The 24,062-nt window shown below is 35.5% G+C and overlaps 1 protein-coding gene across 4 annotated transcripts in view; it reads left to right on the top strand.

Moving 5' to 3' along the window:
* The window catches only part of Elp1 (elongator complex protein 1), a 117,326-nt gene that overhangs the window by 49,005 nt on the left and 44,259 nt on the right, over positions 1-24,062 (top strand). For all 4 annotated transcript variants that reach the window (XM_089251429.1, XM_089251428.1, XM_089251430.1 and 1 more), the window contains exons 21-27: positions 767-853; positions 1,444-1,566; positions 2,006-2,091; positions 6,454-6,590; positions 9,668-9,791; positions 15,594-15,688; positions 21,948-22,164. In XM_089251429.1, coding sequence (XP_089107555.1) covers positions 767-853; positions 1,444-1,566; positions 2,006-2,091; positions 6,454-6,590; positions 9,668-9,791; positions 15,594-15,688; positions 21,948-22,164 — 869 coding nt within the window. The remainder of the gene's footprint in view (positions 1-766; positions 854-1,443; positions 1,567-2,005; positions 2,092-6,453; positions 6,591-9,667; positions 9,792-15,593; positions 15,689-21,947; positions 22,165-24,062) is intronic.

The raw sequence follows: 24,062 nt of genomic DNA, 5'->3' as shown, positions 1-24,062 counted from the left end.
AACGGTTGAGCATCATTGACTATAGAAAACTGAAACTGAACTAGGTTGAAAAGGTGTCCTGTTAACTGAGTTGCTTGGAAAATTCATGTTCAGGTAAATGAGGTTCTATTGTAACTATAAAACTCGGTTCGCAAGTGTTTTGCAACATGAGCAAAATTTTTAAAGAAACTTTGATTTGATAAAGGAGTTAAGTATATCTCACAATATGTGTGAACAAAAAATTTAAACAAATTTTGACGTAATGAAATAGCAATATCTTGGCTCAATATTAGCCCCATTATAATGACTATTTATTTTATAAATTTTCAAAGTCAAGCAATATAAATTCCCTATCAGTAGGGTTTTTTACATATAGGATGTTTCAAAATTATTGTAACAAACTTGTAGGGGTGATGGGACACATATGAACAAACATTATTTGTCAAAGAATGTGTGGGTGAAAGTGAAGAATGTTGAGATGTAGTCCGAGTAAAATTGGATGCAGTAATGACACATTAACATTCTTAATTTTGGTGGCAAGGTCCATTTTGATTTCATTGGCAGTTGAGTTCACAAATGCCCTTGAACCTTTAATGGAAAAATATAGGCTAGAGCCATCTTCCTGCAATCACATGCATCCTCTAATACCCATCACTATTGAACTTCACATTCTATGACAAAAAAGTTTGTCATAGAATAACATAAGTTTGTTGCATTACTTTTGAAACAACCCATATATACATTGTACTTTTTTTCGATATGAATTTTTTCAAAATTCAAATTCTAGGAATGAAGACGTCTGCTCTTCTCTTTACAAATTTGCATATGGACAAGATCACGTGCCTTTACCAGAGTCTATGCCTTCGAAGGATATGTATGTTGATATACTGGGTTTTTACTTTGAGTATCACCATATTTTTATCGCAAAAATAATTTGGTATTATATATTATGTTAAACTATAGAAAATGTGGTAGGATTCTCATATGCAAAGATTACTGATTTTCTGATATGTATTTTTAAAACTTTTGATTTATTAGCATTCATAACATTTTAAAATTATTTATTAACATTTAAAAAATAATTATTAAATTAACATGTTTTGTTTTCATTTGAAGCTTTTTATGGTAGACATTTGGGAGGAAAAAACTATTCAAATAGTAGTATCTTTCTTGCTGAAAAACACAAGCCCATTGCACCTTATTTATTTAATCAGATGTAAGCTGCAATTAAATTACACTCACAAATTACTAAGTCATTTTTTTGGCTTCTGTGTTTTCAAAAGGGTACTCAATTTTATTAGGTTATAAAATGTTAGTCTCATTTTGGTTTTTTTAATTGATATTTTTTTTTTATAAATCAATCAGAATTTTCAGCTTTAAAAGAAAAAACTCCAATAATTTTTGTGACATTTTTTGTCTGTTTATTGAGTGCAACTAAGGATGCTAATCAAATTTTAATTGCAGGATGGTGGTGTTTAAACAAACTCGTATTAAAATTGAAAACTGTTCTGAAAAGGAAAAGAGAACCAAGAAAGATATTATTTGTGAAGCTGTGCGAAATGCCCTCAATTCAATGGAGACAAAAATGTAGTTCTGTTTATTTTTTCTTTATTTTATGCGTAAAATGTAGTTCTGCTTATTTTTTCTTTATTTTATGCGTAGACTGATTCCTGATAAATTGATTTTTGTATCTATATATAATGAAAAAAAAATTCAAAAAATTTATGGTTCTGAAAATAGAGAAAATATTTTATTTTTTTATTTGTAGTGCTAATATTGATAATATTACACAAATGTTTCTGATGTTCGTAATGTTTTAAAACATTGTTGAGTCAGACACTCATTTGATCCTATTATCCTGATAAAGCAGGGGTTTAATGCATATATCTGCTTTCTCTTATATTGTTTTGAGTGAAGATTTTTTTTATATTTTCATATGTATCTTTGATCAATTGCAGAGTTTTTTTCATATACAGTTTATTTGCATCCTTTATTTGATACGATCTTATCTTTTTGGAAATTGTAGGTACTTTTCCTGTATAGTAGCTACATATGCTCAACAAACCATTCCAAAATTAGAGGAGGCAGTTATTGCAATAAAGAATTATAATGGTGTGTGCTTTAGATCATTTCCAATCACATTTATGACTATGCATAATTTGTTATAGTTTTTCATTTTATGATGTCTTTGTTAACTTTTGTTTTTTTTAATATAAGTCCTGCTTTTACTTCCTTATTGCTGTTATCATATAGAACAATGTTGGACGAATCAAAAAAGTCTAGGCACCAAAATAATTTTTTAGACACCAAAAGGAGGAAAAAAGGTAGCAGAATAATGCCTCTCTTGACTTTTTGAGAGCATAGTGACCCTCTTTCATGTTGGCAGATATGCTGCTATAAATTCCAAACATTTGTGTGGTTCTCATCCTGCAATTTAGTAACTATGCAAAGAAAATTTTAGGTGCCAATACCAATTTTTCTAGTTGTTGGAATTTGTCCAGCTCTGATATAGAGGATCTTATTTTGTCATATCCTTTTTTGTAGCTCAGCTAATTCAGTCATCAGTTATGTTTTTTTGCTGTCACTGGTGTATTCTTCCATGTTACGTACTTCTCATAATCACTTTTGCATATGAGACACAGAAAAGAAGGGAAAAAAATTGGGAAGAAAATTTTTATAAGCTTAACATGGGCAGAGTACATACACTTCAATGTTCAGTCATTCTATTTCGTTCATAGTTTAAAAAATAGATGGCAGCATCAAAATTCATGCACAACACTATATACTCAGACTGGTAGTTACACATGCATACTTCCAGTATAACTCATTTTGTAATAAATTACTGATGGCGATAGACTGGAGTTGGACCCATGATACACATGCTACTAAATAGCATGAAAGCATGCCACTTTCGAGCATATGCATCCAATGAGATTATTGCATAGCTGCCAAGTCTCCTGAATTTTTCGGGAATCTCCCGAATTTTATCTTCATCGCTCGATCTCCCGAAAAGTTCTTAAATCTCCTGAATTTTTACGAAAATCACAAAAATCCCTAATTGTCCCTAAAAATTCTCTACTTCATTAAAAAAATCCCCGCTTATGAAAACAAACCCTAAGGAATTTCTTGTGGGGCATGAAGCCTCTTTTTTTTTCCCTTTCGAAATGACGTCACACGTCGTAAATGGGGAAATTCCCTTTTTAAGGAAGTTTTACAAACCCTCTGATGGTCACAAGAAAGTTGTTTGTCTTATCGTGCAGGGAAATGGCTTAACAGCCAATAGTCCTGGATAATAATTGAAGATTATGGTGATGCACATGTGGTCAAAATTTCTTTTGTTGAAGTTACGTACGTGCGATATAACAAAGCATGAATAATGATAAGCAAAAACATATTTAATCAATTTTAAAGATACTTATTCCGATGAATTTCCTTTCATCAAACGTTCCAGAAGAGGGCTGACTTTTCCTTTTTGTACAAGTTGTGTTACGGACATAAACATTGGTCATAGAAAGACTGCCATCATCAGTCGTGAAGTGAAAAAAAAACATCAAGCAAGTGTCACAAAAAGTCAGTGTTCTTCAAAAATTGACGGTGTTTTCCTTCATCTTCCGATGATTTTGGGGTCATTCGCGGAGAATGTTTGTTCACAGCGTTTCTGATTGAACACAATATTTATTTTTACATCATTGAAGTTTTGACCTCCAATTTCACTTGTTTTTTGCATAGGAATTTTATTCCCAAGGGTTTAACTTCCATGTGTGTAAAATCCCTATTTTAATTTGACTTCAGTTTTTGAGTAGGGATTTTATTCCCTACACTTCAACTTTTATGTTTGGAAAATCCCTATTTTATTTGGAAAAATCCCTATTGTATTTATTAGGGAGTGGTTTTAGCATAAAATACTGGTGTGCGCGAAAATCTCCCGAATTTTCATTTTCAAAAGTTGGCAGCTATGTTATTGGTAACATTTGCACAAATGTCGGTTGCATATGCTCGAAAGTGGCATGTGTATCACAGGCATTGTGCTCGATTTGAAAGGAAAAAAAAGTACATGCTATTTCCTAGATGAAAAACAGTTAAACTTATGCGTATGAAAACATCTGATATCTGTTTTTATTTATCCCACAAATAAATATTTTCCAGGAATTTACAGATGAGCTTCTTCTAGAAATTACTGTAATCATTTAGCAAGTAATTTTTTTTTCTTCTCATCTTGTATAAGTGAAAGTGAATAAAGTTCTTTTTCGGAAAAAAAAAATTACTTGCTAAATAATTACAGTAATTTCTAGAAGAAGCTCTTGTGCCCATACATGTTCAAAATTATATTTTAAGGCATGCAGCCCTTTTTTCTGTAATGCTTACTTCTTTTATCTCTCGTCCTGTAGCTTTCAGACTAGGGCTGCTCTGCAAGCAGACTTTCGATTTAAATTGTAATTTAATAGAAATTATTCAACTTAATGGCACAAATATATCCACATAGTTTCAAAAATAAATTTTCCGTCAGGTGCGGTTGGTCTGATAGGCAAAGCGCGGCCATTTGATAGTAGGTTATAAATTTCATTAAAATTTATTTGACTAGTTTTGTGTCAAATACATGTTTTTTTGCCAAAACTTTTGTGTTTTTTCTTTTGACACCCCCTAATAATGATGTTCATCACTTGGCAGTTGTATAAATGAACTTAATTAGGCATTTATTATGTTTTTTGAATGTGTGCCCATCAAGCACATTGCTCCCGAACTCAGCAGTCAACATATTGCTCCCAATGAAAAGTTAAAGAACCCATGCTGTGAGTAGGCAATCTGTTAAATTGTTTCAAATATATTTTACTGGTTCTCTTAGGTTCAGAAATGTTGAGAAACACTGGTTTAGGATTGTCTTCCTCCTAACCAGATCATGGCCCGCCGCTCTGTGCCATTGGAGATGTGACGAAACCACTTGTCACAACCAGGATAAAAAATGAGTACAATGAAGAAATCCTATGCAATTAGGATTGAGATTTAGAGTTCATTACAATTAACTTTTATTTCAAAATTTAACATTATTCAAATTTAATCAATCTTAAACATTTTGACAAAATTTGAATTTCACCCACAAGTCTTTGTCCCTCAATATGACAATCCAGATCTTCAATCCATGGAGAATCAGTCCTACAAAATGTTCTTCTATCACTCACAAACTAGGTCACAGACTTCCTTTACTTCTGTGGACCTTAGAGGAAGATCAAATGGTCAGAGTTCAATACAGAAACATTGATGATGGAGGACCACACTCCCCGGTTGTAGTATAACATAAGGAGCAAGTAACTGAGATCAACTGGAAGATCAAGTGAAGATGAAATGCAAAGTTATCTTGCTGTCGCATCATATATGGTTGGCTGCTGTCGAGGCGGCCAATCAGCATCGATCACACTTGTTGCTTGTATATAGTCTGGAGCTGTCAGATGATGGGAGCAGCAGAAAAGCCACGTTGTTTTGCCATAACAACAATGAGGCCGGCGTATCTTGATGACGATGTGGCACCACATCCAACGACTTCCATTCAACCTCAGATGATGTGACTTGATAGTTCAGGTGAAAATATTATTATTAGAAATGTAAATATTAAATAAATAGCATTTATTCAACTGTGGTGATCCCTCTCCACTCACCGGGGGTTTATACCGTTACAAAGAAATATAAGCAGGAGGTCAAAGATGACCTTGATTGTGCTGGAAAATGTGTGTGTGTATGTGTTGTGAAACTAACGTGAAGTTTTGTTTCTGTATAATGCTTGCTGCCATTTGCCATAAATTTTTCTAACTATGAGTGAAGTGCAATGATTGAATAATTGTAGCGTTGTAAGCCTGTTGCTCTCTGTGGCGAAACTTTTAACAGTGAAATTGGCTGGCATTTTTGCCTTGAAGTTGGGAACCGCAGAAAACCAACTTCTCCCAAGGATGTTCTTCCATCGTCGATGTGCAACTTTAAGGTAAAATGTAAAATTCCAGGAGTTTTATGCCATTGAAAAGAAACATTCGCTACCAAACTGACCAGTTTCTGATCTTGCCGTTAAATCTTTCACTTGATGCTGTGTTTCAGAAATTATGATATCAGTTCACAATACTGAAAATGCCATTCATTGAACTTCATACTTAAAAATAATTTTTATTGGTATCTTGAACTATAACCTCATGTTTTTAATTAATATTTTACCCATGTCATCCTCCTTCCTTTAATTTGTTACCTGCTGTGGAACACTGCGACTCAATAAAGAAGCAAATTTTACATACTTCACAACTGGATTATTCTGCATTCTGTGATGAGGTACATTCACAAATTATTCCGTTTATGGATCCAAATGATTTGAGTCTATGGTTAATACCTCAATTAACAACAGGCCTAGCATTTGTAGCAACATAGTTATTTATTTAGATTTTTTTTTTTTTAAATTAGGATAATAAGTTGAATTTGTTTCTTAATTTCTCATTACAGGTGAGGACAGAGAAAAGATCATAGATGAAAATTTGAAACTTCTTGCATGTTTAGCTGATGTTAATGAATTATATGATGTAGCTCTTGGCACATATGATTTTGAAATAGCGATCATGGTGGCTGAAAGGTCAAATATGGTATGTATAAATATTTGAATAATTTGAATTGTATCCCAGGAGGATAACAGATCAGCATTTTTTTATGAGTAAAAAGAAGATAAACATGTGAAGTAAGAAAAAATTATGCACAGTGAGAATATTGTATGTAAATTTCAATGGCTGGAATCTTTCTAATAACTGTATAATTCTTATGGGGTCATTTACAAGAAAGAGGGCTTTCTCAGATCAGGGTTGCCAGGTTTTTGATGCATGACAGTTTTTGAGGGTTTAAACCATTGGTTTGAAATAACTAGTTTTTTATCTCAAAAACTGTACACGCCTCAGACTGCATGGGCCATGGCATGCTCATATTGTTGAAGGTCTAAGAGAGCAATGGTTTAGACATTCCTGTCTAAAATAAGAAAAATTCTTGTCTTATCATCTACCATCTATATCTGCAACTACTTAACTATACATTCATGTTATACACATTCCTCTATGGAATTTCTAATGAACTGGTACATGCCGGAATGTGTGTGTTACGTGTTGTGAACCTAAGTTGAAGTTTGTTTCTGTGTAATGCTTGTATGTGTAGTGCTGCAATCAGTTTTTCTAACTATGAGTGAAGTGCAATGAATGAATAATTATACCCATTGCATGCCTGTTGCTCTCTGTGGCGAGACTTTTTAATGAGAAGATCAGCTCAAATTTGCATTCCAAGTTGGGAACCACAGAAAACCAACTTCAGCCAACCAGCATTGTGGTGGGGTTTGAACCTGGATCCTTATGGCACAAGTCCATCACTATGACCCCTACAGCAGCAAATATATCTGCCGCAGACAACATGTTTTGTTTAGGTTTGAATTCTGGACCATGGCTCAATAACCAAAAAATAATTATATACAGTATACTTATGTATTTAGTTTTTTACAATATCTCATGCAGACATGAAAAAATAGTTAGTAAAATCAAAAGTTTGTGAATGGGAAAGACATTTAAATGAATTGTATATTGTTTAAGACCAGAAGATTAGTTCTTAAATTGGAGGTTTGTAAAATCTAATTTGGAATATTATAGTAAATTCTGTGTTCAAAATAACTTCTGTTAGATTTGTGTCGATTATAACTTTCAATATACAGTGGAAGTTGGTTAACGAGTTACACATTCATGAAGGCTTCACATTATGAGCAAAAATTTTGTGATTTTTTTATTCAATTCCATGTGATCACAGCTGAATTAATTGTTCTTCGCTTCTGGCAATGCATGCACTGTAGGATTGTGGGTAGTCACCCATGCAATGTGCAGTTGGTGTGCCAAACCTTACTCTGAGAATTTTAGAAAAACCATTGCCACATCATGCACTGGCTCAAGACCATCAACAAAGCCTGATAAGAGTCGCCAAGAGAACCCTCCATTCTGATGAGGAAGCGAACCACCCATTGATTAAAACTGGGCTGATTGCATTATTGAGCATGACTTTGAGGGTTTATCACATGAACACAGGAGCCACCAGTTGTAGAAGAAATTGAGTCCTTAGGAAAACATAGGCAGATACAGAGGGATGGCAATGGGGGGGGGGCAATCCCCCTTTCATTAAAAAACTATTATAGGGCTAGGTGAGGGCAGAGGCAGACCTTCAACACCCTCTTCCAATTTGAGAATTCTGTATTTGCTTATGTGAGGAAAGACTGCGTCTGGAGGTGAACACAGGTCATATTTAAGAACTACTAGAGGAGTTGACCACAAATGAACAGATCAGTCTCTCCATTTTGTGCAACTGCAAGAGCTTATGGATGGGATTTCATCTGAGGAGGAGTCCCTCACTTCAAATGAAATCAGAGATATGTGGGAACAGCCATACAAAATTTTGTATATAAGAATAACTCAAAGCAGTGCAAGCAATAAATCTGTCCACTGACGATGCAATTTCTGTTTTCCACAAAATCCTCAAAAAGAGGCAAAAGCAAGTATCATTGTATAGGTTCCTTTGCACATATGCAATCAGGAGTGTAGCTAGGCATTCCTATGCCCTGTGCAAGAATTTGAATTTTTCATTGGCCAGGCCCCTTATGGCTCATTTAGGCCCCCCTTTTAAGTGGGCCCTGTACAGGTGCACCTACTTAGTTACGGCCCTGCTTTAAATGTTTATAATTGCATCCAGAAAGTACATTGTGATCTTTAAAAATGAAGATAAAAGTCCCCAGAGTTGCCTTTTGCACATAAGCTGAGGTCATTTTGTTCCCATTTTATGTTTTGAATTTTCTGGTAGATGTCCCAATTAACTACAACTCTGTTTGTTGCAGAGCATGTGTGGCTGTGATTTTGTTAATTTGTTAAAATGTTTCGTTTCCATTTGTTTTTGTTTTTTTTTATCTTGAAGTTTGCTACCCAAATTTTTTTTCTAAAATAGGTTGAATTACAAAAAAGGTAGTTATATATTTGGATAGTAATATTACTTCAATAAATTTATTTTACATGCAATTTTTGAGACATGTCCTCTAGGGCCCTGTATAAGCAGTACAATTTGAAATAGATTTTTTTAAAATTGCTTTTCCAGCTTTCTATAAGTGACATTAACTATGAAAAAAATTATCAGCTCGAAAAAATATGTATTTAACCCTTTCAGACCCTGATAGATCCTGATAGACCCTTAAGATATTGCAGTGAGCCAGCAGATTATTGAGTAATTATTTATTAAATGCCTTTTTTTGTCAGTCATTCTCATGTGAATGAATAATGTGAATGCCACATTGAAAATGAAAGTGTGTTAAGAACCCGAGATATTTCGGGGTGACCAAAATAAAGCAGATCATGTTTGAAGAGATATCTTAGGATTGCCACTGTAAGGGTTAATAAACAAAATTTAAAAAATCAAATGTTGTTCTATTCAGTGGAGCCTACTGTATTTGAAAGTATCAAACATGTCTCAATGAATGGTAGTCTGTATTCATATGCATGTCGAGTGATGCTGGAAAGGAAAAAAAAGACAAAATCTCTCTAAATATTGCAGAGGTTCAACTTTTGAGCTCGCAGACATCCATAAAAAAGAGATGCATGCTATTTGAAAAATTCATAATAAATTTTAACAATCTTTTCTTTTTGATTGCCTACCTTAGGATCCGAAGGAATACATGCCATTTCTGAATGAACTTTTATTGCTGGAAGAAAACTATCGTAAATATAAAGTGAACATGCATTTGGAAAACTATGTGAAAGCATTGGAAAACATTAGCAAATGTAGTAAGTTATTGAATAGTGCTCCTTTTTTTGTGTAGTAAAACCTTTCTTTTGCAGACACCTCCAGGACAAAAAAAATTGTGAAAGAGGGATAACCAAACGTTTTGTTCTATCATCCCTTCTTTGGAAATTTTTCTCTCCCATCGCCCACTAACTGAAGCCAGACCATTTTTTATGGTTCTATGGACTCTATTTTATTCTCATAACTTCTCTATCATCCTCCTGGACCATTCCATCCCCCTCCCCGACGATATTGCCCGCTTTGGGAAACAAAGCGTTAAAATGTCTGGGAAAAAAGAAGAGTAGGACCTATGATATTATTTCTATTGCACATAAGTAAAATCTAAAATGTTTAGTCAGTAATTTTGTAAAAATAAAATATGGTACACATAATATTATTCACATGTCAATTTTTATCTATAATCTGTGTGATCCAGGTACACTGGTTTAAATCACTTGATTAAAAAAGATTTAAAACACAAAATTTAAATTTTGTTTTTTCTCTACATAACTTCAATGATGTTGAAGTAAAAAGTAACCTGGTATGGTATGCATGTTACTGATATATGGTAAAGTTCATGATTAAAAGAAATATAGATCTTTGGGGTAAATATAGACCTGAACTTAATCCCTAAATACAGTGCAGAAAGAAAACTGCTCTATTTAAAGATATTGTGCATGGAAAAAATTGCTGAAAAATATTGGGAGTTGAACGTGACACTTTTAGGTAAACTGTACTAAGTATTAGAGTGAGATAGACGACTTTTTCTCAGCCTCAGATATCAAGGAAACAGTTATTTTCCAGATATTTTTGCTGAGGTGAACTCGAAAAGAAAACTCATCACATCTCTGCCAGGACTCAGCAAAAATATCCGGAAAATAACTGTTTCCTGTACTAAGTATTTTCAGTGCATTACAATGTGGCATTAGGGTTCCTCTAGAGATGTAAAATTCTTGAGAATAATCTTTACGAGAATATTCTCTGGAAGGACTATTATTGTAAATAACTTGAGAATATTCGTACTCACTCGTCCAGTGAGTTTGACGAGCTCCCTCTCGAAAATTTTGGAAATTATCATCAAAAAGCAGTGTGTGAAGTGGATAGACAAGAATAATGTATTGTCGGATGATCAGCATGGGTTCAGGAAGGAGAAGTCATGTGTAACTAACCTCCTTTGCTTCTATGATCACGTGACTAAGGCTTTGGGTAAGAGCGAAAATGTAGATGTTTTTTACCTTGATTTCCAGAAGGCATTCGATCTGGGCCAACATGGTAAACTCTTGAAGCGTTTACACAAGATTGGAATTGGGGACAACGTGCTGAATTGGATAGAATCGTGGTTAAGAGATAGGTCGCAACGAGTTGTGGTGAACAGGGAATTCTCTGGTTGGACAGGCGTCACAAGTGGAGTTCCTCAAGGAAGTGTCCTCGGCCCCATACTTTTTTCACTTTTTATCGATAAACTCGATCAGGGTATCGATGGGATTACTAGCAAATTCGCAGATGATGTGAAGCTAATGGGGGTAATCGGGAATCAAAGCGATAGGGAGTCGCTCCAGACCAATATAAACAGGATTGCAGCATGGGCAAATGAATGGAGCATGACGTTTAGCGTTGATAAGTGCATGTTTGCTCATTTTGGTTCGAAGAACCAACGGTTCTCTTACGAGTTGAATGGTGTCACTATCCCGGATGCAACCAGGGTCACCGATTTGGGAATTCTCATTTACGAGTGGCTTAGGTTTTCTGAACATTGTTCAGCAGTGGTCAAAAAATCGAATAGAATGCTTGGTCTCAGCTTCAAAAAGGTCTCTTCGCGTTCTCCTAAAGTCATTCTTCTGCTTTTTCGAGGCTTAGTTCGTCCTGTACTGGAGTATGCTGTAAGGTTTTGGAGATCATACCTACAGAGGGACATAGACTTAGTTGAAGGGGTGCAGAGAAGAGCTACGCGTGTCCTTATTGGCACACGGGGCTTGAGTTATGAAGAGAGACTTCATTTTTTGAATATGTTTACATTGGATGAACGCAGGTGTCGAGGAGATATGATTGAAGTGTTAAAAATTTTCAATGGGATGGATAGGATGGACCATGAACTTTTAGTACACTGTCAGTCGACTGCTTTTACAAGGGGACACCAGTATCGATAGGTGAAAGACAATGCAAGGTTATGGTGTCGCAGGGAATTTTTCTCTAATAGGGTTGTTAATAAATGGAATAGCTTACCCCCACAGGTAGTAAATTGTAACACAATTGACACGTTTAAAAAGAAATACTATAAACATGTTGGGATAAATCGAGAAGCTATCCTTACTTAGAATAAGACAACCATAAATACATTATGGGCATTGTATAGTATTTTATCGTGTGTATATATTGTTTATAATTTTAGTTTTTAATTGGGTTGCTGTATTTTTGAAATATATGACATCCCTATTTGTTATGGGCATCTTTTTCTCAGCCACCTCCTTGGGCGTTTTGCCTGTTGTGGCGTTGTATTTGTATTTGTATTCTCATATATTCTTGATGAGAATATTCTCCTATTTATAATATGCTATACATATAATATCCTTGAGAAAATTCTCTGGAAGGGCTATTTTTATAAATATGGGAAATATTCTTATCGAAAAGAATAAGAATTATCCTCAAGTTGTTAATAATATTCCTTCCAGAGAATATTCTCAAACATTCTTCTTGATGAGAATATTCTTCAGTTGTGAAAGAGTCCTTCCAGAGAGTAGTCTCAAGAATATTTGTAATAATATGCATTATAATAAATAATCTTTATAAATAACTTGAGAATAATTCTTATTGTTTTTGATAAGAATATTGGTTAGTAATTTGTAATAGTAGTCCTTTGAGATAATTATTCTCAAGAACATTCTCTGTCTCCGTTTATCTTATCATCAAGAAGTTGGCAATATTGAAGTTTGTAACCCACAATATTAAAGTTTGAAAGCAAGAAAATTAAACCAACATGGATGAATTGCGCAACTTTTTTAAAGAAATATGAGTGATGCAGAATTTAAGTGTTTGTACATTGGAGAAAATAAGTTCTGTATCTTCTTAGAATGAAAGTGATTATATATAATAATAGCTTCTCCTTTATCAATCAACTTTTGTTTATTTACTTATTTATTTGTTTTGAACTTATTTCTGAAAGTTTATCTGATTTTAAAATATTTTTAAAGGTTTTAATCGTGAGGTTTCTAAAATCTTCATAACCAAACTTATAAAACTTCTCATCATGACCAAGAGAATATTCTGAGAATATTTTCGAACTAAAAGTTGTCGTTGAAGGTGATTATGCCAAAAATGACATTTTTTAAAATGTTGCAGGCAATGAAAACTGATTTATATTTCATAATATAAACAAAATAAGTAAAAAAAATTAATTATTTAAAAGAAAAATGAATATTCTTGATTATTCTCCAATTTTTACATCCAGGAGAATATTCTCACCTCACATCCCTAGGTTCCCCTGATTAAAAAACAGAGGAATTATTTTTGTATAAAACCTTGAATTCTATGCCCTAATTGCTGATTAAAATAATAGATGTTATACCAACATAAATATCAATGGGGTTTTCACTTAACTTTTTGTAAAGGTCCAAAGTAAATAACTTTGATCCATGATTTTATCAAACAAAGAATAAAATCTTCTCTACCACAAACTTTATGAAAATGTTTGGGTTGGTTTACATGTACGTAAATATTTCGCAAGGTGTTCTCACTTTTTATATGAAACCAACATCTAAATTTTCTGGGGGTTTTCCATATGTACCGAGGTGATGATCCATTTATCTCGGATTATCGAGACGGCTTTAGTGAGTCTCAATGATGTGCGTTATTTCTTCCAACTCCTTTAGTTTTTTTTTCTTAAAAACTAAAATCGTGATAGTATTAGTGTTACGGAATCAAATTTCTGAGGCGCAATGAAAAATTTTAACAGCATCTGCAACTCGGCTAGATCTTGAAATACTCCAATGCCCCAGCGATATAATATCTCACAGTACCTTCTAGTGCTGTTTGATATCACCATTTGCGAATAATTAGTACAATATCCGATGTTTCAGGACAACATAGGAGTTAGACTATGAAAAGGGGGTGTACAAGAGAGTAACTAGTACTTTTGCGGTGGTTATAATCACAGTGTAATGTAATGCATGAAGAATTGGTGGTAATATTATCTTTGCCAATCAGAGGCACTAACTTGAAGAAAACATTTGGGTGCTGAAAGTTGCTGGTGGTTCCAGATATATGGAACTCAAGCTCGTACGCAGGAGAGAGAAAGTTCATTACATAGTTTTTCAAAAATTATTGGGGGGGGGGGCTCAAACAGCGTCAGTCCTTATGTTCCGGTGCCTATGTTGCCAATAGGGAATCATGGTTTGGGTTGGAGGATATGCCAAAGATGGAAAAAAAGTTGACTTTCTCTACTCTGCTATACTTAAATTTTCTTGTGTCAAGTATTTCAACAGTGTGTATTACACGTTAATATTTTGACCCCCTCATTGATATCCATATTTTTCTGAATAAACAATCAAAATTTCATAAATGCATGCGATATATATGATACTTTTAAGAAAGAAAAATAATCCTCTTACATAACAGAATCAATATTCGCTCATCTCTACAAAGACGGTAAATTGGCGGGAAGAGGAGTAATATAGTGGAGAACGAGGAGGAGGAAAAGGCAGAAGAGAAGAGGGGTGGAAAACACGCACACACAATTTTGTTCCGTAGGATTTTTTTTCATTTTTCAAACAGAGCACAACTCAGGTCTATCACCATTTATGGGTGATTTACTACCTAGTGAGTTGTACCAAAAGTGTAACTGTGTGTGTACCTAACAGTCTGAGTGCATGTGCGCGCAGTGTTGTGTTTGATTTTTCAATGCTACCATCTATATTTCAGAAGTGAAGTGAGTGATGTGTTATGATTGAATTACATTTATATTGTTTGTAGGTCTGTTGCTCTCTGTGGCGAGACTTTTTAAAGGGGTGATCGGCTCGCATTCACGCCTTGAAGTTGGGAACCACAGAAAACCAATCATCACTACTGTGGCGACGCTGGGGTTCGAACCCGGGACCTCACGATGCGAGTCCTTGCAATAAGTTTTGCATTAAGGTAAAACAAGAGCTTGGGGAAATAGTCAGTTTGAATGAATTCATTCTTCTGGCATTTCGACACAATATTACGTCTCTGATCCTAAAGAGGTTAAGCAACATCGTGCAAGTCTGAAATACCTCCACCAATTGTGCAAGAAACAATCTTGTCTCAATAGAATTTGTTTTATTTAGTTGATGCTGAATGGCTTTTTGGTTGTGTATCCAGTGAATTGAGATGTCTGCACCATATGTGTGGTACTAAGTTACCACCACTCGTTCACTTTAATTCATGAATAAAAACACTTTTTCAACAAAAAAAAAAAAAAGATAATCCATGAAGTTAATTTGGGCTCAATGTTACATAAAGACAGATTCTTGGTGTTTGTATTTTTTGCTTGTAGTGCATTTGTAGTTTATTCATTAATGCTTAATTAAATTTGAGTGATTAAGAGAAAAAAAGCAGTTACGCGATATAAAAATATGCATTCTTGATGATTAATAAGATTTGCTTCAATTAATAACAGCGTCAGTTAATTTTAATCAAAAAAAAAACTGATTTAAATTTTAAAAAATCTGTTGTTTTTTTTAAAATCATTTTTTCTACCCTGTGTATGATATAGGATAATATTGTACAAGAGTATTAAACAATTTTTGTAAATTAAACGGTTTTAATTTTTTTTAAACTTTTTTTTGCAGAAGATCGTTTTGAAGAATGCATGAATCTTGTGAAAAACAAGAAGCTGTATAATGAAGCATTAGCGCTCTTTGATCCATGTTCATCTGAATATAAGGTATTTTCCTTGAAAATATTAAAATATCACAGTATTTATTCCTCAAACATCTGGGTATTTTTTGGTTGGTGAATTGGTATACCTGCTGTTAAAGCATTTTTTGAATCATAAATTAAAATTAAATTTTTTTTAGTCAAACAGGGAAGGAGACAATCTAGTGTGGTGGCCATTCCAGATTATGTTATCTAAGTCATTAAAGATTTGACTGTATCAAGACAAATGCATTTACTGAGTCCTTTCATAAGCTTATATCGTAAACAAAAAAAAGTCCAAAATCTGGAATCGCTCAGTTTTTTAATCCATGGTTTTTTTTTAAATTTTAAAAGGGAAAATAGGTATTTGGTGCATTAATTTTATTATAATATTCTAATAGTCTTCAGCTATGCGGGTTTGGATTCAAATTCCAGTTTGAGCATGTATGTGTATCAACACTAATTTTCCCCCCACTGGATCATGCAGCTTTCTTGAGAAAATATAAAAGGATTAGGCCCTATTGTTTTTCATCCTAGATTTCAGCCCTCTACAAGGTGCTGTCAAAGGTTCCCAAACACTGTAAAATGTCTTGAAATGAGTATTCACTGAATTGTTATGGATCATCCTCAGGTCTTTGCTGTCCGCAACTTCCAGGTGTTTGTCTTGCGCAATTCTATAGACAATATAATAGTATACAATACAATTGTATACTGCTGTATATATATGGGTGGCCCTTAGTTATAAGCAATTCTATCAACGTGAAAATTTTTCTGCTCTGACCTGCTAATCCTGTTCTAATCAACAAAAAAAACGCACTGTGCACAACTTCAGCTCAATCAGACAATTGCTAGGTGATGCTTAAGTGCCATAGTATACACGATTAATTCTATTCAAAGGCATTATGCTTTTTCCTATCTCAAATATGAATATATATATATATATATACTAGGGGGGGGCTCTGCCCCCCTGCCGCCTTTGGCGGCCAACCCCCCCCCCCCCACTTCTCTCCCGGACATATCTTGTTTATTTCGTCCCACTTCATCAGCGTGCTATGGAAAAGGGGAAAGGGACGTGTGAAAGCACCAGCCTACTGAAGAAGCGAATTTTAATGAAAATAATAATAAAGCAACAAAAAACAAATGAGATTCATCAAGTATCCCCAGAAAACTTCCCCATGGGGGTCCCCAGATTCAATTCGCTGAATTTCAGTGGGGCCCCACACTGGATATATCTTGGGCTACCGATGTGTTGCAAATTTTACAATGTTAAACCACAAAAATCAATGAGATACATTCAGGGGCACCGAATTACAACCTGCCAACATTTCCATGAAGCCCTGACCTGCAAGCTTGTCGGACACCCCCCTGTGAGAATTTTTCATTTTTATCAATTTTACAACGAATAAAATCCAGGGCCCCACATCCAGTAGCGGGGACACAATACGCAGATTTTTAGTGGGGCCCCAAACTGGCTATATCTCGGGTTTCGGCTGTGGCAAATTCTACAACAGAAAAGAATGAGATTCATCCAGGGCCCCCAAAATCAAACCTGTAAACATGGGGCCCCCGACTTGGAAGCTTGTTGGTCATCCCTCGGTGTGAGTGCCATGAAAAATTTTCATTTATATTCGTTTTACCAACGAATAAAATCCAGGGCCCCAAAATGAAACCTGTAAACAGGGGGTCCCCGACTTGGAAGCTTGTCGGTCATCCCCCGGTGCGAGTGCCATGAAAAATTTTCATTTGTATTCGTTTTACGAACGAATAAAATCCAGGGCCCCCAAACAATTACCCGGGACACCAATTCGCATACTTTTGGTGGGGCCCCAGACTTGCTTTATCTCGGGGTTCCGCTGTTGCAAATTCTACAACAGAAAAGAATGAGATTTATCCAGGGCCCCCAAAATGAAACCTGTAAACATGGGGCCCCCGACTTGGAAGCTTGTCGGCCATCCCACGGAGCGAGTGCCATGAAAAATTTTCATTTGTATTCGTTTTACCAACGAATAAAATCCAGGGCCCCCAAAATGAAACCTGTAAACATGGGGCCCTCGACTTGGAAGCTTGTCGGTCATCCCCCAGAGCGAGTGCCATGAAAAATTTTCATTTGTATTCGTTTTACCAACGAATAAAATCCAGGGCCCCCAACCAATTACCCGGGACACCAATTCGCATATTTTTGGTGGGGCCCCAGACTGGCTTTATCTCGGGCTTCCGCTGTTGCGAATTCTACAACAGAAAAGAAAGATTCGTCCAGGGCCCCAAAATGAAACCTGTAAACATGGGGCCCCCGACTTGGAAGCTTGTCGGTCATCCCCCGGTGCGAGTGCTATGAAAAATTTTCATATGTATTCGTTTTACCAACAAATAAAATCCAGGGCACCCAAAATGAAACCTGTAAACATGGGGCCCCCGACTTGGAAGCTTGTCGGCCATCCCACGGAGCGAGTGCCATGAAAAATTTTCATTTGTATTCGTTTTACCAACGAATAAAATCCAGGGCCCCCAAAATGAAACCTGTAAACATGGGGCCCTCGACTTGGAAGCTTGTCGGTCATCCCCCGGAGCGAGTGCCATGAAAAATTTTCATTTGTATTCGTTTTACCAACGAATAAAATCCAGGGCCCCCAACCAATTACCCGGGACACCAATTCGCATATTTTTGGTGGGGCCCCAGACTGGCTTTATCTCGGGCTTCCGCTGTTGCGAATTCTACAACAGAAAAGAAAGATTCGTCCAGGGCCCCAAAATGAAACCTGTAAACATGGGGCCCCCGACTTGGAAGCTTGTCGGTCATCCCCCGGTGCGAGTGCTATGAAAAATTTTCATATGTATTCGTTTTACCAACAAATAAAATCCAGGGCACCCAAAATGAAACCTGTAAACATGGGGCCCCCGACTTGGAAGCTTGTCGGTCATCCCCCAGAGCGAGTGCCATGAAAAATTTTCATTTGTATTCGTTTTACCAACGAATAAAATCCAATTCACCCAAAATGAAACCTGTAAACATGGGGCCCTCGACTTGGAAGCTTGTCGGTCATCCCCCGGAGCGAGTGCCATGAAAAATTTTCATTTGTATTCGTTTTACGAACGAATAAAATCCAGGGCCCTCAACCAATTACCCGGGACACCAATTCGCATACTTTTGGTGGGGCCCCAGACTGGCTTTATCTCAGGCTTCCGCTGTTGCGAATTCTACAACAGAAAAGAATGAGATTCGTCTAGGGCCCCAAAATGAAACCTGTAAACATGGGGGCCCCCGACTTGGAAGCTTGTCTGCCATCCCACGGAGCGAGTACCATGAAAAATTTTCATTTGTATTCGTTTTACCAACGAATAAAATCCAGGACCCCCCAACCAATTACCCGGGACACCAATTCGCATACTTTTGGTGGGGCCCCAGACTGGATATATCTTTTGCTTCCGCTATCGAAATTTTTCAACGTTAAAGCAGCAAGAAAACAATGAGATCCATCAAGGGCCCCTGGAAATGAAAACTTTTTACTTATACGTGAAATCTTCTCCGGGTACCCCGACCCTGTGTTGGGAGCACTGATGTTGTGTGTGTATATTATACATATATATACCTCTCGGCATGGACCCCCCCCCCCCCACAAAGGAAGGGCTGACAGGGGCCACAACGATTCTTATCACTTTTTGATTTTTCACACTATAAATTAATCACAGAGGGGCCCCTGAAAAGCTGGTTTGGGGGCTCGAAATCTAAATTCCAGCCTAAGGGCTCTGCTGTAGGATGTAGGAGCCTCTTGGTACATGCACATAACATGGTCCCGATGGGTCAAATGGGTCCCTATATGTGAATATCGACCCAATATCGATATATGATATATGATATCATATCGATATATGAATAATATCGATATATGAATCGAAACCGACTTCCGTAACAGATTTCCGTCACTCAAAAATTTCACCCACTTCCGTCACTCAGTTGCTTAGCAACAGGCCCTTTTCGAGTTTGTTTGTGATTTTATATTATAGAATAGATATATATATATTGTAAAAGTTCGGAACGGCTTTGGTATAAGGGGCACGCCAAATTGGCTACTTTTTTCTGGTGATAAGTTGACATCGTTGACGCACTCTGGTTCAGTGTTCTTCTGCTGGGTTGTCGCTGTTCTGAAAGATTCTGTCAGGCAACGTTAGTTGTTGTAGCACATCTTTTCAAATAGCTGTACAGCCATTTTGTCGTTTGTGCTTGTTCCGAGTGTTTGGATTACATTTTAGTCGCTGGTCAGGTTGTATTGTTCCCTTTTTTTCCCCTTTATTTAAACAGTGCCCGTATTTTATTTATACCCTGATCGCTTTATTATTTAAACAATGCCCGGGTTTTATTTAAACCCTGATCGATTTATTATTTAAACAACAGTCCGGGCTTCATTTAAACCCAGATCGATTTATTATTTAAACAACGGTCCAGGCTTCATTTTAACAATGTCCAGGTTTTATTTAAACCCTGATCGATTTATTATTTAAACAACAGTCCGGGCTTCATTTAAACCCAGATCGATTTATTATTTAAACAACGGTCCAGGCTTCATTTTAACAATGTCCAGGTTTTATTTAAACCCTGATCGATTTATTATTTAAACAACGGTCCGGACTTCATTTAAACAATGCCCGGGTTTTATTTAAACCCTCATTGATTTGTTATTTACAACGGTCCGGGTTTTATTTAAACCCTGATTGATTTATTTTTATCCAGAGTTTTATTTTTTAAACAATCCAGAGCTTATTTTTGTTTATACCATTTGTTTTTATTGTTTTTTACTGTTTTCTATTCTGGAAATTTTTTTTTCTGGCGCACGTAGTGTCTGGCGGCTTTTCCTCGGACCGTCTGACATATTTGGCGTCGGAAAAAAGTCGCCAAAAATCGCCAACCTGTCCCTTATACCAAAGCTGTTCCAAAAGTTCTATATTTTAAATGAAATACTGCAAACAAATTAATTATGTGAACTGGAAATATATAGGAAAATATAAAAATTCAAAAAGTAATGAAAAATTTTAAAAGGAATTCAAAAATGAAAAAAGTTATAGGCTAGCCAATGTCTAGGGCTTTCATCGGGGGGGGGGGGGGGGAACATGACATTGGCTTAACACAAAATGTTTCTGAGAGCATTTCTTGGCCTCCATAGCCCGAATAGATGCTCAATCCCCCGAGGTTCTGCTGTAGTACCATTGAATTCAAAAATCAAAATAGCAGCAAAAACAAATATTTTTGTCAAATTGAAAAAAAGCAAAATAGCAGTCGATATAAAAATATTTAAAATAGATGCAGAAGGTACAACTACATACCATGTGTTAGTCCTAGGTGTGGTGGGTTGTGTTCAAAGTGAAGAGTTATAGTTATTGCTGTGAGGAGGAAATAAGTCCAAGGTGTACGGAGGAAACCCATTGCATATTAAGATTTTTTTGAGATTATTTAATGTGTTTTGAAAATCATTGGCATCATTATTACAAATATGTTTGATGCGAGAAAATTAAGAAATTACAATATTTTTGAAAACCTTTTTGCTGATATTTAAATTGTGATTGGTTAGAAAATTGACTTTGAAATTAGTTTTTTCTGTTGTCGTGGATACCAGTTAATACCATATTGTTAGCAATGTTTATTTTTAAGTCAAGGAAATCAGCTTGATTATTGTTGTAATTAGTTTAAGATTTAGTGTGCTAGGATAGACTTGCTGGCTGATCTCGTGAAAGAAATATTAAGAGAAATTAAATTTTTGTTTTCAAAGTAATGCAAGAAAATATTTGCGCTTGAAAAACAAGTCCCCATAGAAATCCCTGTGGTTTGTTTATACAAACAAATGCCATTAAATAGATAGTTCTCAAAAACACAAAATTTTGCAGTATTCAACCATTTGTGTTTTTCCATTTTTATGCATTGTTCAAAGTTGTTGTAGAGAAATTCACAGATGTTAAGAATCTCATTATGCATAATGCTAGTGAAAAGATTTTCAAAATCAAATGTCTCAATGGATTTAATATTATCTGTTTTGAGAAGTTCCAAAACTTCGACATTATTGTTGGTGATAATGCTGGATTTTAACTTTTTTCATTTTTGAATTTCTTTTTGAATTTTTCATCCCTTTTTGAATTTTCATATTTTTCTATATATTTCCAGTTGCTATATATTTCATTAAAGTGTTAAAAATAAGGGTCACCCTAATGAACTTACATCAGTATATGCCCATATGTTTTCTTTTGTTACAGTTCTCAGTTTGCCGGTTTATTGAATTTTTTATTTATGATTATTCATGCAGACAATTCAAGAAAATCATGGAGATCACTTGAATGAAGAAAACAACTTTGTTGAGGCTGGGCTTATGTATTTAGCTTGTTTCTGTTTCGAGAAATCCCTGAAGTCGTTTTGTGCAAGTTGTGATCATGGTGAACCATCACACCAGCTAGCCATTTCATTAGCTCGGGTGCTGAATTATTCAGAAGAAGATATGTCAGCTTTATGTGAAAAGATGGCAAGTAAGTCTTCAAGTAATTTTTTTCTTGTCCTGGAGACCCTTCAATAATTAATTTTTTAATGCATAAAAATAATAGTTTACTTAAATTTTAGTAAGAACAGATTTCTCTTTTTTCAATTCTGAATGAAAAGTGAAATCAGAATCTATATATAGAGTTTAGTTTGTTCCCCTTATGCCAGAAACGTGAATGAGCAAATTTTTAATTTTTTTTTGATCAGCTAAGGTTGGACCCCTTATTTTAAAATCTTAAGTTTGGCCAGAAGTGTGAATGTGTATTCCCATTGAAACACATGTTACTAAACTTTTTTGGAAAATAACTTCCACAGAGTAATATTAGTAGAGTAAACAATCAAACATCATTTCCTAAGTTATCCCCCCCCCCCCAAGAATTTGTACATTCATGTCTCTGGCATAGGGGGACGACAACAATATTTTCAATGGTACAAATAAATAGATGCAAGACAAACTTATTAGCTGGAACTTTCGTCAGGGAAAAAGTTATGTTTTCAGCCACAAAATGATGAATGCATCAGTGATGGCTATATTCTCAGACAGTTTAACTGTAATCACAGGTTAAAGGACTATAGGTTGATGCAGATTGGTTAAAATTCTGAATTTAACCAATCCATGTCAATCTCTAATTCTTTAACCTGCGATTGCAGTTAAACTCTGTCTCTAGATACGGCCGTAACTAAAATACATGAGTTGATCAATAATGCCTTGTTGGGCAGAATCAATTTTTTTTAAATATTTATTAGAATAGCTGCCACACAATGTCGAATCATTTTTTCAGCATTGGCATAAAATGATGTTAAATGTATTACTGAAGTTCCTCGTGAAAAATTCTTCCTTATCAGAAAAGTTAAAATAAATGAGCTAAATCTGGCAATGTACTTGTCTCGTTCACTTTTTTATGCTGTTCGTCACTGTGTGTGAGAGCGCAGTGTACTACATTACTGTAATAACCATAATTGAATATTAAACTTAACCTAGAGCTAAAAGTACCAGTAAAAAATTTTAGATGTTATGGGCCCAGGACATGCCCAGACTTAAACTTTGTTTTTTGCATTTGTTGCTATAATAGTTGTGGCAGTAATACGCTGGCAGTTAAGCCTAAACTTCACGCTACTATAAGCACAATGGCCAGAGTGGACGTTTCCACCATGAGTAAATTCAATGGTGATAATTATTCACGCACAGACTACCTTTCAGCCATAGAACAAACAAAGCCAATAATCCTGGCGAAATGATCCATAGTGTCCTGCATGTTCCAATGTTGACAACATTACTTGGTGGTGCTAATTATTTTGTAATTTTCAAAGATGATTTCGGTGGCTTTGTCTCCGTTGCTTTTCTGAAACACAAACATGATACATTCGAGCATTTCAAAAGATTTGTGAACCTTGGTGAGACCAAATACTCAATGAAAGTTAAAGGAATTCTGGGTGGACAACAGCACAGAGTACATAAACCACACTTTAAAAGATTATCTCAATACCAAGGGCATCGAGCTTGAGACAACTGCACCTTACACACCAGAGCAAAACGGGAGAGCTGAGAGAAATATGAGAACTATAATGGAAAGTGCTCGGTCAATGCTTTATAGCAAGAAACTACCATTGTTTTTGTGGTCTGAGGCAGTAAACACAGCAGTTTGCATCCTTAGCCATGTTCCAAATAGTCAAACACCTGGATCTACTCCATATGAGCTTTGGACTGGAAAACAGATATAACTCAAACACCTGAGAACCTTTGGTTCAGAAGTTTATATGCATGTGCCTGATCAGCTATGTAAGAAATTGTCACTAAAGAGTAAAAGACACTTTTTGCTGTCTGTGAAGGAAACTGGACGAATCATAGACTGACTTGCAAATGGTTTCCGGACTATTAGGCCATGAT

The sequence above is a fragment of the Pholcus phalangioides genome, unplaced genomic scaffold (genome assembly GCF_987345545.1).
Source record: "Pholcus phalangioides strain wild (caught in Gottingen) unplaced genomic scaffold, Ppha-v1.0 ptg000024l_1, whole genome shotgun sequence".
NCBI lineage: Eukaryota > Metazoa > Arthropoda > Arachnida > Araneae > Pholcidae > Pholcus > Pholcus phalangioides.
The sequence above is the reverse complement of the archived record's forward strand: the minus strand, read 5'-3'. Positions and strand labels throughout refer to the sequence as shown.